The 17,538-nt window shown below is 32.6% G+C and overlaps 1 protein-coding gene across 8 annotated transcripts in view; it reads right to left on the minus strand.

Moving 5' to 3' along the window:
• SH3GL3 (SH3 domain containing GRB2 like 3, endophilin A3) overlaps window positions 1–17,538 on the minus strand; it is a 118,409-nt gene that overhangs the window by 36,661 nt on the left and 64,210 nt on the right. For 7 of the 8 annotated variants that reach the window (XM_031955668.1, XM_031955666.1, XM_031955664.1 and 4 more), the window contains 2 exons: window positions 7,073–7,141; window positions 2,077–2,149 (listed from right to left, as the gene is read on the minus strand). In XM_031955668.1, the coding sequence (XP_031811528.1) occupies window positions 2,077–2,149; window positions 7,073–7,081 (82 nt within the window). In that variant the 5' untranslated portion in view covers window positions 7,082–7,141. Of the gene's footprint in view, window positions 1–2,076; window positions 2,150–7,072; window positions 7,142–17,538 lie in introns of those variants that run through there. The other variant, XM_031955667.1, reaches the window with a different exon arrangement.

Consider the following 17,538-nt stretch of genomic DNA (forward strand, 5'->3'; position numbering starts at 1 on the left):
ATAAGATAATAAAGTTAAGAAAATGTTTTAATGCAAAGACAGGATAATGAAAAATGTTTCACATGATTGCACATGTATAGTCTATATCAAATGGCTTATCCTAAGGGATGGGAGGAAAGAGAAGAAGGAAGAGAATTTGGAACTCAAAGTTTAAAAAAAAAAACTGTCAAATTGCTTTCACATGTAATCGAAAAAGATTTTTTAAAAAAAACTGAACAATGTTAAAGTTAGGATCAAAATCAAGAATAAGAAGCAACTCTATACAACATTATGTCCTGGTCCTAGATTTTTAAGCTCTGCAACTTCCTCTCTTAGCTAGTTGAATCAAAACATTGTGCTTCTGGCCTTTTTTCAGGTGTCAGAGATAAAATACTGGAGCTCAAGGCCCTGCACAAGTGTCAATCTGATTTGTCATCATCATAAAAACAAAAAAATAAATCTACCTAATTAGGCAAGGTGTTTGGCATTAGCAATAAAGCCATATTTTCTACCCTCAAGATGGAAATGGAGATTGCAAAAATGACACATTTACAACATAAAGATACTGGGGGGTGGGGGAGTATGTGAGTTTATGAAATGGAAACTAATCTTTATTTTAAGAATCTCTCCCTATATACATACACAAGAATACAATAAGAATAAATCATGAAAATTGGGAAATCATTAGTCATTGTGAGCTAGGAGGTGAGAGAGGCTTCAATGGACTAAAGTAGAATATAACTAAGTCACAAGAAGAATGGAACTTAAAAACATAAAAAGGATATCAAACAGCATTGTAGACAAGGAGAATAGCATGAGTAAAAGTATAGAGAATGGAATGCATAGAATATTGTGGTTTAAGGGTTGACTAGTATGATTAGAACAAAGGATTAACATATGAGTTTGGTCGGAGGTAAATTTGGAAATCTAGACTGGAAAGCTTTGAATTCCAGTTTGTGTTTTATCTTGTCAGAAGCCTACTGGCTTCTGAACTAGTTTTTGAACTAGGAAGATTATTTCAGACCTAGCAAAGAGGATGATTTTATAGGTTAAAACAAAACAAAACACATAAGAAGCTATTGCAGATGTCCAGGTGAGAGGAAATAAAGGCATGAATATCAATCTGCAGAACAGCAAACTTGGGACACAAAGTACTGATGGAAGAAATTTGTTGCAGGTGATATTATTTAATGGCACATCACTTAACCAAAAGTGATTTATTTCTAAAACCAATCTCACCAAACAGAACACAGGTGAGAGCCAGGAAGTAAAGGGAAAAAAGACTTCTAGCAAACAAAAAGATCATATCACTAAATTATATGTAATAAACTAATAAACTTAAGTAAAGGAGTTCATTTGAGGCAAGAAGATCTCCTCATGCCTTTATTGATTTACTTTTATTTTGGACCATATTCTAAACAAGATCAGCTGTCTTGCAAAACAGAAATTTCTTAAATCTTCAATAATAGGTAAATCTCTTAGTATGAGCCTTCATTACTTCAGACTCCTACTTTTGGCACAGGACTTCAGCAAATGCAGCTCATCGACAGGAAGCAAGACTGAATAAAGAGCTGTGTATCCTCTCTTTAAAATCTTTCAATAAAAACACCTTTGTTTCATCATGCTATAACACTCTACTTGGCAGAGATACCAAAGAATCCCTATTGAAATGAAGACACAAAATTTAACTTGGCATTTACCAAGCTTCTCATCTGATTAGTATATATTCTCTGAAATTACTCAGCATGTAAGAGAGTCTTCATTTTCTAAATTTTTTATCAAATACTTGGAACACAAAATGCCCTACTTCAGAAACCTCAGCAAAGAAAGACAGTGTAGTAAGTCTACGGAAAGAGTACTCAGTTTAGAGTTCAAAGATTTGGATGGAAACCCTGGCATTCCCATGTGCTACCTATGTGACTTTGGGCAAGATTTTAGTCTCTTTATCCATAAAATGATAAGAGTAACCTCTAAAGTTCCCTCCTATTCTCAATGTATTCATGGTGTGCTCATTAAAAAAAAAAAAAAAAGGTCCATAACATTGTTTGATCTTAGATGAAATGTTAAAAAAGATGTCATGACATTTCTTAACTTTACCTGGATTTGGCTGCAGACACTCAGTGCATTTTGCAAGAAGCTCTACAATTGCTTTACTGGTTATTTCTATTTTCTGAAAGAGAAATTTTACAAGATACAAAAATATCACAAATCAGAACAATCCATAAAACATCAAATTTTAGAAGCAATATTCAATGAAATTCAGTGACATACTGGTAAAAACAGCATAATGTTTTAATTTAATTAAAGATTCTTTCTGTATTTGTAACAATGTCTTATTTGTAATTGTCCAGTATCTCAGGGCCTCTGGATATATTTTAATTAAAGTGACTGTACATTAACTTTGTTTTTAGAATCTTTGAAAAACAAAGCTCTTGTTTCTCAGAAAGCTAGGTGCCTATCTTAAAACCAAAACTTTTGTAATTCTTAAGTGGCAGTATAGTATAACTCAGCAGATGAGGGACTGGAGTTATCAGTCTACTTTTATTCACTGACGCAACCATCAACTCAAAAATTTACTATGACCATGGCACTATGCTAAAGGACAAGCACAAAGGCAAGAATAAAAAGCAAAACACTGCCACTGTTCATTTGATAATTGAACTTGGGCCTCTATACAGATGACATGGGTTTTATAACACAGTTGGTTTGTTTAATGAGCACCAGGGCTGGTGCTCTATCAACTGCACCACACCTAGCTGCCCCAGTTGTATATATTTGTGTAAGTATTCACACACACACACACACACACACACACACACACACACACACACACATTTACAAGTATATACAACTTATGCAAAAAGGACTATAAAACTACATATACCTTTTGATCCAGCAATTTCACTACAAAATCTATATCCTAAAAAGACTAAGGACAAGGACCTAATTATACAAAAAATATTTATAGCAGCTCTTTTTGTGGTGGTAAAAAATTAAAGATTGAAGGTATACCCATTAGTTGGAGAATGAATGAACAAGTTGATATGATTATGATGGAATATTATGATGCTATAAAAAATGTCGAGCAAGATGCTTTCAGAAAAACCTGTTAAGATTTATATGAACAAAAAGCAAAATGAAATGAGCAGAATAAACGGAACAGTGCACATTGTACCAGCAATACTGTACAGTAGGCAATTGAGAATGACAACTATTCTCAGCAATATTCCAAAGAACTTGTGATGAAAAATGCTATCTACCTACAAAGAACTGATAGTGTTTGAATGCAGATGAAAGCATGCTTTTTAAATTTTTTTTTGAGATTTTTTTTGGTCTATTCACTTTTGCAAACTGACTAATATGGAAATATGTTTTGCATGACTACACATGTAAAAATCTATAAAATTTTCTTGCCTTATCAAAGCCAGGAAAAGGAAAAGAGGGTTGAAAATTTGGAATTCAAATTTTAAAACAAATGTTTAAAAATTGTCTTTACATATAGTTGAGAAAAAAATTAGGATGTAATCAAAGTAGTCCTTTAATGACCATTTGTATCTCTAAACACTTTCATCAACAAAAGAAAAAAAACCAGAGCAATGATTTTGATATATAACTTAAAAAATGAAAAAAAATCAACAGATTCTAAAACATCAATTAAATAAATTAAATAGCAAAATAGCAGTCCTGAAAAATCAAAAGAAATTAATAGAGTTCCAAGCTGAAAAAGGAAAGACTAGTAATGAAACTAGGAGCTTTTTAAAAATAAATGAAATAAACCATTAACTAATTAGATTTTAAAAACCAAAATGGAAATCATATTACTAGTATTAATAATGAAAAGGGAGACTTTACAACAATGGCAGGAATAAAAGACAGATCTGAAATCATTTTGCTTAATGATGACAATAAAACTTGCTCCTCCTTAAATAAAATGGTTGACTACTTATAAAAATAAAAAGACCCAGATAAACAGAAAGAGAATTTAAACAATCTAATGTCAGAAAAATAAACTGAACAGGCCATAAATGAATGCCCAAAAGAAGGGAGGAAAAAATTCAGAGAGTAAATGGATTTATAAACAAACTATTTTAGATATTAAACAATTAATTCCTATATTAAATAGACTATTTACAAAAATAAGAAAAGAGATCCTACCAAATATAGTCTTGATAACTCACAAAAAGAGATTCAAAACAAAAAAGCCTAAAATTACATATCTAATGAGCACTGATGTAAACAATTTTAAATGAAATAATTGCAGAAAGGCTGTAACAACCTATCACTACAACCACACTGGATTTATAAGAGGGATGAAGGGTTGGTTCAATGTTAGGAAAATTTTCAAAATAACTACATAATAATAACAACAAATGACAAGGTTATATCAATAAATGAAAAAAAAACTCATTTATTTGATAACATGTAATACCCAATTCTGCTTTTAAATAAATGGAAAACATAAGAATAAATGAAACTTTTTTAACCATGATAAATTTAAAACTAAGATCTAGCATTATATATAAAGAGAATAAACTGAGAGAAAAATAAAGAGAAAAAACCCAATAAAATGTCCACTATCACTAGTGCTACTTAATGAAGTGTTAGAAATGTTAAATATAATACAAAAATAAATTTAGTGAGTAAGCTTGGATAAAGGCAAATTGAAATTATCCCTTCTTACCAATAATATGTTATATTTAGAGAATTCTAGAAAACCAACTAAAATTAATTAAAACATTCCAGCAAAAAAGAATGTACATGTCATGAGCATTTCTAAATATTACTTCCCAAAAAATCAGGAAGTAAAAGAGAACATTTAAAATGACTACAGATTGTATAAAATACTTGGGAGTTTACAGAACAAGATATACAAAGAAACTACAGGAATACAACTATCAAACATTGCTCACAATTGGGCTAGGTTACAATATATTAAAAATAACAATACTACCAAAAGACTGATCCACTTATCCAATAGGATTATTTTCTTATTCAGTATTCTATTTATTCAAACTAGAAAACTACAGAAAACTAGAAAAAATAACTTTGGAACACTGGACAATTCTGATCAATGCAATGATCAACCATCATCGCAGAGATCTGATGATATAGAATGCTATCCATACTTTGTCACAGATAATGGACTATAAATAAGCAGAACAAGATGAATTTTGGGACATGGACAATATAAGAATTTGTTCTTTTTGACTATCTTAAAGTTAAACTGGTTTTTGGTTTTTTTTTTTTTTTTTAATCTCCCCAAGGGAAAGGGAAAGGTTGAAGGGAGAAAAATAAATCTTTATTAATTGAAAATTTAATAAATTGAAAGTAGGGAAAATGAATTTTAGTGCCACTCTATTTTTTGTTTTTAGTCCTGGAGTAAGTTTGATTTGGGAGTAAAGCCTTTTTTAAACAGATACTTTCATTATCTATATGACTAACACAGATTCACAATGACAGCAACCCAAACAGGAATAGCATTTAGAAGGAACTAATTAATCTCTGGAAAGAAGATTCAGCTTCAAAATTCAACAATACTAACCAAATAAAAAAAAAAAATCACAAAAACACTTTATCTTGGTTCTACTCACAGCCATATTCTTTTCTTGTTTTTTGCTCCTTTACTTTTCTCTCTCCTCATTGATGAATTTCAATATTTGACTTTCAAAAGTCTATTTCTATTCCATTTCTGCAATTGCAAGTAACCCCATCTTGAGTCAAATTATGTTTCCAGAAAAAACCCTGTCCTCCAACTCCAGGTACATCAAGAAAACTATGAGCATCTGAGGCAGGGGTTCTTGAACTTTTTTTGTGTCTAGAACCACTCTCCTCACACCCACCTTAGACAAATCTGGGTACAAAGAATTAAGTCTTTGTACACTTAATCAAAATAATGTTTACAGACAACATTCAAAACTGAAGGAAATATTACATTTCAGTTAGGGGTTAGGTATAAGTTCATGGGCCCTCTGAAATCTAGCCACAGAGCCCATAAACTCTAGGTTAAAAACTCTTGATTATTTTGAGGTTGGACTCAGAATGAAAAGTGCCAAAAACACTACATAGAGCTAGCTCCTTCTTCCACATTAAGCTAAACAGAGATTCAACCATCTTGCAATAAAGTTTCATGATTATTGGGGAATCCAAAGGATAGGAAGGAAGAAGTATCTTATCTTACTTGTATTCACAATGATCTCTTACAATTCTATAGTATTTTATGCTTTTCGTGATCCCTTCATACACTACACACTTCATACACTACACGCTACACAGCTCATCTGATTGCTGGGGAGAACCTTTTGAGTTAGATAAGGTACACATTTATCATTCCCAATTTGCATATGAGGAATGTAAAATTTAAGGAGCTTGATAATCTGTACACGTAGGCAATGACAGAAAGAGCCTGTTCCCCTGACTTCCCTACATAGCATATATCCCAGAATTTTTGTTTAGTGAAGATGGGAAGAAACGAGTTCCCAAATATTAAATAACTTTTCATATACCTAAAAATAATAACTTGGAACTTCTTAGCCTTTATCGCTCTAAAACGTATAGCCCTGTTATTTTAACCTTTCCAAAAAGATTCTGTCTCTGTGTGATGATCTTAGGATCACAAGATCATAAATCATAATCATAAAAGGGAACTCAGAAGCTGGAGTCCAATTCCCTAATTTTACAGAGAAACTGAGGCACAGAGAAGGTAAGGGACTGATAGCCACATAGATAGTATATGAGGCAAAACAGAAACTCATTTCTTCCCTACTCAAAGTCCAACTCTTTTTTCCACCATGTCACCTTGGCTTTCTTATAAACATTTTCATAGCAATAGCCCAAATCACCTTTAAGATGTCCAAATTCCTACATACTAAAAAAAGTATCCAAATGTTTAGGGACTGCATGATTGGAATCTATCCAAGCTTCAGATTATGATAAAACAACCTCTATCTGAGATCTATAGCTAATGTTCTGGTTTATAAAACCTAGGATTTTCATTTGTTTTAGTAACAAAAGACAGTTTTAATGATAAATAAAATTTCTTGGCCCATAGTATCAATGTCAATCTTATCTAATTTGCATATGAAAATTTTCTCACCCTTTGCATTTCTAGGAATTCTTCATCTAGTTTCGTTTTTTCTACTCCACTGACTTTTTCACTAATGAGCTGCAAAAAACAAACAGAAAATAATTATATTATATGGCATGTCATAACATTTTAATAGATATTAAAAAAAACTTTTCATTGAGCTTGACAATAAAAATCTATAATTTTCAATAGACAGAAGATGGAAGGATTCTCTTCAGTTAAATGAATCACAGTCTTTAAAGTATGAAAGAGGGAGAAAGAAAAAGGAATAAATATTTATTTGATGCCTACAATGACGCCAGGTTCTGTGTTAAGCACTTTTTATAAATATTATCTCATCTGATTTCCACAAGAAACTTAGGAGGTAGGTGCTAATAATTCCATTACACAGCTGAGGAGATTGAGTCAGAGATCAAGTGACTTTTCCACAGTCACACACCTAGTAAAGCATCTGAGAATGGATTTAAACTAAGGTCTTTCTGACTCTCAATACAGTCATCTATCAATTGCACCACCAGCTACACTAAAAAAGCTAACCCTCAAATTTTTTGGGATTAGAGTGGTTATTCATAAATACCATAGGGCCTTTTGAAGCTAAGGATCCTGATCTAGTTTTACTACTTTACTGCTACTTTGAAGTACTGACTGGATTCTCTTCAAGTGACCCTTCAACCTCAAATCCAGTCTTCAAGAAGCTCTGTGTAAAAAAAAAAAAAAAAAAAAGTCTCCACCAGAAGCTTTAGTCTCTTTTGGTTGGTATAAAGTATCTTCTTTGGCCATTAAATAGAAATATCAGAATATTTCCTATTTTATGTTTGTGTGTATATATATATATATATATATATATATATATATATATATGTATATGTATATTTTATATATAATTTATTTATATATAAATACATAAAATAAATACCTTATTTATTTTTATTATATTAATTACTAAATTTTATCTTATTTCACTTCAATTTGTTGTTTTTCTTGTTTTATACAGAGAATAGGAAGTACTAATAGGAAGTCCAATAGGTAGTAAATGTTCCACATAAGGAAGGTTAAATTCTTTTTCTTCTTATTTTAACTTTGGCAATCAATCATTCAAAAAACATTAAGCATCTACTATGTGCCATACACTATGCTAAGCATAAGATTGAGTTGATCTTCCATTAGATGAAAAATATGAATATATTTATCCAAATCCCATCAAGGTTAAGATATTTATAGAATTCTAGTGTTCATAATTGTTTGATTCTGTGTTTTTCTTTAACTTTCATAGTGAGGACTGACTGGTGTCAGGATCATTCCCAAAAATTTTTTCAAGTAATTGATTATGATTTAGGCTAAGTTAACCCTAACAAAAAAAAAAAAAAATATATATATATATATATATATATATATACTCAACATTCTTCTAAGAGTCCTAACATAAAAGAAAAGAATCCATTACTTGGGACCTAGTTAAGTATCTCTGTGCCAGGCTCTCAAGTGCAAAAGTGAAACAGTCTCTGTCCCTCATGGAACTTACATTCTATCAGGTGGGTCACCTCTCTGAGGTCCAGGTTTCTCATGTGTGAATTAGGAAGAATGAATACCTGCAGTATCTTATTCACAGGATACTTGTGAGGCTTAAATGCAGTCAAGTATGTAAAGTACTTTGAAATCTTAAAGTACTATATCAATTTCAGTTAATTATAATAATCTTATGTATTTGGATTATATTCTAATCAAGCCTTTCCAGTCCCTTGATGAACTGGACTGGAAAGCCCACAAACTTGCTCCAATATGATAGTATATTATTATGCTGTTTTCTCAAACAGATCAATTGGGTCTGTTCAACTTTGGTTGTATTGGTAAAAACCAATAACCTGAGGGAAAAATTCTGTGAGAATGTTTTTGAATGTACTTCCTAATGTCTAAAAGTCCTATTTTAGAGAACAGGAGAAAATCTACCTGTCAGATCTTTGGAGAAGGGAGGAATCTATGGTTAAAGAAGAACTAGAGAAAATTACAAAATTCAAAACAGATAATTCTGAACACATTAAATTAAAAAGATTTTCCAAAAACAAAAGCAATGCATCCAAGATTAGAAAGGAAACAGAAAGCTGGTGAAAAAAATTTTACAACCAGCATTTTAATAACCTTATTTCTCTTTTTTTAGTAAAGCTTTTTATTTTCAAAACACATGCATAGTTTTCAACATTCACCCTTGCAAAATCTTGTGTTCCACATCTTTCTTCCTCCTTTATCCCTAATCCCCTCTCCTAGATAGCAAGTAATACAAATATATGTTAAAACAGGTGCAATTCTCTTCTATACATATTTCCACAATTATGCTGCACAAGAAAAATCAGATCAAAAAAAAAAATGAGAAAGAAAACAAAATGTAAGCAAAACAACAACAACGACAACAAAAGTTAAAATATGCTGTGATCCACATTCAGTCCCCACAGTCCTCTCTCTCTGGGTGCAGCTGGCTTTCTCCATCACAAATCCATTGGAACCAGACTGGATCACTTCGCTGTTGAAAAAAGCCTCTATCAGAAAAAGCATCTATCAGAATTGATCATTGTATAATCTTCTTGTTGTGTACAATGTTCTCTTGGTTTTATTCACTTCATTTAGCTTAAGTTTATGTAAGTCTCTCCAGGCCTTTCTGAAATCATCCTGCTGATCATTTCTCATAGAACAATAATATTCCATAACAATAATATATCACAATTTATTCAGCCATTCTCCAATTGATGGGCATTCATTCATTTTCCAGTTCCTTACCATTACAAAAGACTGCTACAAACATTTTTGCACATGTGGGTCCTTTTCCCTCTCTTTTATAATCTCTTTGGGTTACAGAACCAATAGAGATACTACTGAATCAAAGAGTATGTCCAGTTTTATAGCTCTTTGGACATAGTTCCAAATTGTTCTCCAAAATGGTTAAGCCAGTTCACAGTTCCACCAACAATGCATTAGTGTTCCAATTTCCCCACATCCCTTCCAACATTCATCATTATCTTTTCCTGTCGTCTTAGCCAGTCTGAGAGGTATGTAGTGGTACCTCAGAATAGTCTTAATGTGCATTTCTCTGGTCAACAGTGATTTAGAGCATTTTGTCACATGACTAGAAATGGCTTTAATTTCTTCATCTGAAAGTTGCCTGTTCATATCCTTTGATTTTTCCTATCCATGGACCATACATTAACTAGGAAATGGCTTGTATTCTTATAAATTTTTCAGAGAAATGCAAATTAAGACAACTCTGAGGTACCACTACATATCTCTCAGATTGGCTAAGATGATAGGAAAAGATAATGATGAATGTTGGAGGGGATGTGGGAAAACTGGGACACTAATACATTGTTGGTGGAGCTATGAAGAGATCATAAAAAAGGGAAAAGGACCCACATAAGCCAAAAAAAAAAAAATTTTTTTTTTTTTTTGTAGCAGCTCTTTTTGTACTGGCAAGAAATTGGATACTGAATGGATGTCCATCAATATACCACACAGTCAGAAAGCAAATCCCCATGTCAAAGGTTTCAGGTCTTTTTTCTACTTAGGAACCAACACTAATGCAACAGAATAAAGAGGGACATAGTTAGCATAAATACCACCATGAAGAAAAATAATTTGGGCAATAAAATCACATTATATTATCCTTCACTTCACTGACAACTTCTACTACCTTATTCCACTGTAATTTTCTTGATTTCAAACTGCTGCTGTATTCACCATTCCCATCTTCTGCCTTTCCTATTAGATTTCATAAACCCAGTAAGTCTTGGCTTGATGGAGCATGGACTCTTGTTTACATTCTCATAGATCATGGATAAGAATAATCCCCCCTTTTTGTCTAATAGATCCTATTATCTATAATCACTGCCTTGAATAGAGCCAAATTTTCATTCAGGCAAAACAATTTTAGTTAACATCAAGTGTTAGCTTTTGGGCTATCCCTGATCTATTCAAAAAGAAAAATTTTAAATCACATAACCAGGCACCTAGTAGACAGATGAAGAGCCAGAAGGAACCTCAGAGACTTGGTATAGTCAAACCTCAAACTGAAGCCCAGAGAGATGATAACTTGATATAGTTATCAAACGGCAGAATCATTCCTTTGATTTCAAAGTCAGTGTTTTCTATACTGCAAAGTAATGCCCATTACTTCTGATGCTGCTTCCTAACAAAACCAAATTGGTCTGGACCTCATAAAATTGTTTCCTATTCTTAACTCTTCCACTAAGATGACAAATCTTGAGGAGGAGGAGTCCCTATTTGCTGAGACACAGGTGTTGAGACCTACTGTCCTAGAGCTTTTATCCTGAATCCTAAACTGTGCTTGTTTGTCAGGATGGTGGAGTTAACTGCAGGCGGTATATGAAGTTTTACTCTGGGTGGGAGGGAGTTAAGTACCTAGAGTGTGGGATTGTAATTGCTGGTTTCTACATTGATCAGGTGAGGCATTTCCCAAAAGGGTTCATGGGTGAAGGCACTTATCTATACCTGTTTTCCTGGCTATTTATCAGGGCACCTCTCCCCTTGCTGGAACCAGAACGACTTAAAAAAAAAACCAAAAAAACTAAGAAGCAGCAAGGATAAAAATATGACATAATCTAGCTAAAGCAACAAGGAAGTCAGTTGAGTGGGTAAAAAGGAAATTAAAAGGAGGTCTGTGGATGTCTTTTGGAGTCTATACTGTTCAAAATAGACAATGTCAAGGGACAACATAAGTAATGCATATATTATAAACTTATAATAAGAAAACTAGTTCTTCTAATGCATACATATTAGTACCTATTTTGTAATTAAGACTCAGAGAATCCCTATTCTTTGACTGACTAAGTGACTTGGCCAGGGTAAAAAATACAGTCAGCAATGTGAGGATGAATGTGAATGCAGGGTCTCTGAAGTCATGGCACATTGATTGTGTGTGTTATTTAACATATATATTTATCATGCACGTAAACACATATATATGCTATTGTCCAACTCCATCCTTGAGATGAATATTCCAGATCAGATTAAAAGTGAGCCCTCCCCCCTAAACATATTCTGATCACATTCACACACACACACACACACACACACACACACACACTCCCTGCAACTCCCTGCAGGGGAGTAACTCCCTGCAACTCTACATATTAATTATTCAAATGTCTTGAAATAATTTAACAATTTCTGAACTTCATATTTTCTAAACATTATTAGTTTGCATAATGGAAAGATTGGTTAAACTAATACTAATTCTAACATTCACAAAAGTCCCCTTAATTCATGGGCAATTTGTATTGGGATTTGGTACAGATAATTTTACTAATAGTTGTTGGAATTAAAGAGGAAATTATATGGTTAAACTAATTTAGAATATGAATCTTAAAATGCTAAAGGACAGCTCATTAAATATAAGGAAGGAAGGAGAAAAAGAGATGGATTCCTCTCTCTAGTCAAGGATCCAATGGACAATTAAAAAATCATTCTAATATTACCTATTTCTATCCTTGAAATGAATATTCTACACCAGATTAAAAAGGAAAAAAATTACTTTAATCCTCTATATAGTCTGTACTTGATTTTATCTTTCAAGGTTTCAGTGATCACAATTTACATTCCTTTGGCCAGAGCACCCACAGGTAAGGAATAGAAGGGGAATGTGGAAATAGAGAGGGGAACAAAAAAAAAAAGGAAAGGAAAAGAAAAGAGTTGCATTGGTCAATTGGCCAGTTACAGCTAGGTCTCCAGTGAGCACCTCCTACTCCACTCAACAGTGGCTATTTTTTGTCTTTGGTTCTCCAAAAAGGACCATTTTATCAGAGGGGTGATACCATGATATGAAAGTTAAATAGATTTAAGTGAGGAAGGGTTGTGAGAAGTCACCAGCCTCACTTTCTCCTTCAGACCCATCTTAGGGTTTATAGACTGGGACTATGCCTATCATCATACTGGCTCTCTTTGATTGGACAATAGGTACCAGGCCAAGCCCCATTTGGTCACTATTTGAGTCCTGAATGGCTCAGAGTAAATGTAAATAACAATTGTTTCTGATACATACACACACACACACACCCGTGTACATAGATATACACACACATAATATATTTCTTATGCAGCCTTAATCACTGATTGTGCATTGCCTTGGTCAAACGGACCTGTTGAAGACCTTAGCTTAAAAAGGCCAGTCTCCTTCTGTATCGAGAGTCATCTCCAGTAATCCTGATTTATGTCTTGCCATTGGACCTAGACAGCTCTGGAGGAGAAAGAAAGGCTGGTGATTTTGCACAATCATCCATCACTTAAATCCAATTCACTTGCATGTTGTGTCATTACCTCCCTGATATCATGGCCTCTTCAAGAATGAGGAATAAACAACAATAACAATAATCCTGTTTTTACCTCTCCCCTAGAAGCAATATTGTCACTGACTATAATTAAATGTTCTGCTCCAATATTTTTAAAGGGGTCACTACAGTATATTTGAACATTTCTGTATCTTTTGCAAAGTCACAACTTTATACTAAACCAAAAGTTTTTGAAAATGATGCTCAATTCATTTAGCATTTCTATAATGTATTCATCATATGTAATTCTATATATGGTTATTTATGTCCTAGTTATCAGTAATGCTGGCCCACCTGCTATTCTATGACAAATTCTGCAACTACTACTAAGCTACAAAAAATGATGAATATGAAAAATTCAAGGAAACAAGGGAAAGGGAAAACTTACATTAAGTAATTACAGAATGAAGAAAGCAGAGACAAATGAATATGAACATTATCTATAAAGGCTACAACAAAATAAATAGTTAACATGTAGAACACAAAATTTTGGTCAAATATTAAAGGTCTATGTCAGTTTACTAATACGTTTAAAGAATATATCCCTCCTTTTTATTAACAATGTGCTAACAAGATTCAAGGGAATTTGCTTTATATAAAGTTTGTTGCAAAGCATCTGATGTGTAAAAACAATGTTTTTAATCCTTTGCAAAGTGTTGCTTTTTTAGAAGCAAAGAACTGCAAATAAAGTAGATACCAAGGGAAACAAATAAACACAGGAAATGAATGCAAGAAACCATTACCGTGTCATAAGAAATGACAAATTTCATGAATGCAGAGAAAAATGGGAAGGCATATGAATGACTGTTAGGTCAAGTAAACAGAAACAGGAAAGCAATATTGGCAATGACTACAACAATGCAAATGGAAAAAACAATAGCAACAAATGAAATCAGCATACTCAAATTATAATTACCAAACGTAGCACATTTAAAAAGAGAACTCCTTACATTAAAGAGAGACTAGGGATGTGGAGCTATGCATATACTGTCAAACTGTGATGTATTGATTAGTTTCATGAAACTACTTCCTTTTTTTTTCCTATTAAAAATATTCATTGTTACAAAAGTTGGCTCTCTGGATGAGATGGAAAGAGATACATATTTGGATATAACGGTGAAAAATATCAATAAAAAGCATAAATACCTATTTGATTTAAATAGAGTTGCTAACACAACATATACTTATATTTCTTTTTATCATTTGAGGAAAAAAAAAAAGAGAGACTTTTCATTCCTAAATATAGGTTCTATTTGATCTATATCAAGAGATGGTTCTAGGAGATTAAGCCAGAAGGAAGTTAGTCACTGGCCAGCCAAACAGTCTCTGTGGAATTGAGCAGATACATTCAGAAGTCAACTATGAAATGACCAAAAAACCCTAAGTCTAAGGAGATTTGCTTCACTACATAATATGTGATTAATGTCTTCTTCCATGAGGACTGGAGGAACAAAGAAGTTTACCTTTCATATTCCAAGTGTTTAATTTCTTAAATTTGTGTTAAACATGGGCCAAAGTTAAGAGAGATGAAATGGTGCTAGGAATAAGCCATAAATGCATAATGGAAGGCTGGTCATTGGTCCAAAAGTCTCAAAAGAACGATGTTCAAAAGCAAAAAACAGCTATGAAATGACAGAAAAATCAAATAAGAGCAAGACTAAGAAAAATGAAAAATAACTGGGTACATTCTTAGTGTCTGCCTGGAAGATAATCTCTGTTTTCAAAGTCTCTTGTGCAGCACCCTCATTTTGGGGGAGGGGAGGAGTTATTACATGCTGGATAGCTTTCTCTTATTTAATTCAGTGTTGTTCACCATTAAACATATTTAGAAATCAAAAAATCTACTGAAAATCTTAGGGAACATAATCTTCAATTTCTTTTTTAATGCAGGAAAATTCCTCGCCCTCCCCCCCCACAAATTTCCCTGACAAGTGACTATACTTGAATACTTCGAGTGGTGGAGTGTCATTCATGAACAACTTTAATTGCCAGAAAGTGCTTCCTTATAGTGTTATGAAAGTTATTCACATAACTTCCATTTACTGGTTCTAATTCCATTTTCACGCATCAATAAATCTGCTCTATCTTCTACCTGACAGTTTTTGAACTATCTAAAGTTAGGGATAATGTAACAATTAAATTTTTTCTTCAAGATAAACACCTCTAACTTACATGAACTGATGCTGAGTGAAATGAGCAGGACCAGGAGATCATTATATACTTCAACAACAAAACTATATGATTATCAATTCTGATGGACATGGCCCTCTTCAACAATGAAGATGAACCAAATCAGTTTCATAGAGCAGTAATGAATTGAACCAACTATATCCAGCAAAAGAACTCTGGGAGATGACTATGAACCATTACAAGAATTCCCAATCCCTGTATTTTGTCCACCTGCATTTTTTATTTCCTTCACAGGGTAATTGTTCACTACTTCAAAGTCCAATTCTTTTTGTACAGCAAAATAACTGTTAGGACATGTATACTTCTATTGTATTTAATTTATACTTTAACATATTTAATATGGATTGGTCAACCCGCCACTAGGGGGGAGAAGATGAGGGGAAGGAGAGGAAAAATTGGAACAAAAGGTCTGGCAATTGTCAATGCTATAAAATTACCCATGCATATAATTTGTAAATAAAAAACTATAATAAAAAAAAATAAACATCTCTAATTTTTTAAACTAATCTTCATGTAATAATCATTTAGGTCCACCATCCTGGTAATCCATGCAGGAGGGTGACTTCTACATTATCAATGTTCTTAAAGAATGGTCCCCACAATTTAACATGATGTTTCAATTTCATTATTTTAATTTTGAAACCTTTTAAATAATGAAAGATGTTCTAAGTACTTTCACATACATAGAATTTTATTAGTTGATATAACAAAAATAAAGTGAAATAGGACATTCTTGCACACTGGTGTATGTCATAGAACTTAAAAAAAAAAAAAAAAAAAAAAAAAAAAAGACCCACAAGGCTTTTTAGAATAATATAACTAAGAATACTCCCAAGTAAGTATGGAGTTCTGGAAAGTAGGGAACTATGTATTACATCTACTTGAATACAGTATCTCAAAGGAAGGTATTTAATTTTTTCATCTGCTTCACTCTTTATGTCCTAATCCTTCTCACCTGGCTGATGAAAACTAAATAACTGCTTATTTGTTCACACATAGCCTCCCACAATCACATTCATCAATGTTCCTTCTCTCAAGAGTACTACAAAGAGATACATCTTTCTTCTTGTTCATTCATGTTTAGATATAGGACTGACAGTAAGTCAGGCATGTGCCAGAAGGTAAGAATTTTTTTTTTTTCCAAACCAAAGTGAAAATATTTTGCTGAAATTAAGCTATGGGAATAATTTTTCTGGCTATCAGTTTAGAAAATAAACACTTTCTCACAGAACAAGAAAGTGGGCTTGTAATGCTATTGAGTTTCTCTTTCGTTTTTGTTTTTTTAAGATAAGTATCATATTTGAATGTCCAACTCCATGATGACTGTGCTAAGATTTCAACAGAATGTTATATATTTAAAATCAAAAGAAAACAGTAATGCCACATTTTAACATAATCATTACTAATCTAATTCTCACAATATAAAGAAGAAAACTATTTGTAAACAGTTTGAATGAACAGAATCTTAAAAGCTACATAGAAGGAAATGTGTTGCAATAAGGAGAAGGCTGAACTTAAGAGTTTGAAGTTTGGGTTTTATTTTAATACATATGATAAATACAAAAAAGCATGGGAAAAAAGATTTATAGAAGCTTAAGCCAACTGAAGCAGGGAGGGGCAATAAAACAATGCATACAACAATCAAAGTTACAAAGAACAAGAATGACTAAGAAGATACATGAGTATACATCCTTATCTCATTTCTTTGCAAAGATGGGAAGCCCACAAGTATACTACATTGCATTTTTTCTGGATATTGATTGCTTTTGCTTATTTTTTTCTTTTTTTCCTTTCTAAAACAAAAAATGTTATTTATTATGTAGTATAACCTTCTCTGGGAAAGTACTAGGTCCTGGGAGAAAGTCTGGAAAGAAATGGAAACAAAATAGATATCAAATGATTTTGGAAATTGCTAAACATTTAACTGTTATGCATAAATACAAGAAAATGTTACTG

The sequence above is a fragment of the Sarcophilus harrisii genome, chromosome 2 (assembly GCF_902635505.1).
Source record: "Sarcophilus harrisii chromosome 2, mSarHar1.11, whole genome shotgun sequence".
Taxonomy (NCBI): Eukaryota; Metazoa; Chordata; class Mammalia; order Dasyuromorphia; family Dasyuridae; genus Sarcophilus; species Sarcophilus harrisii.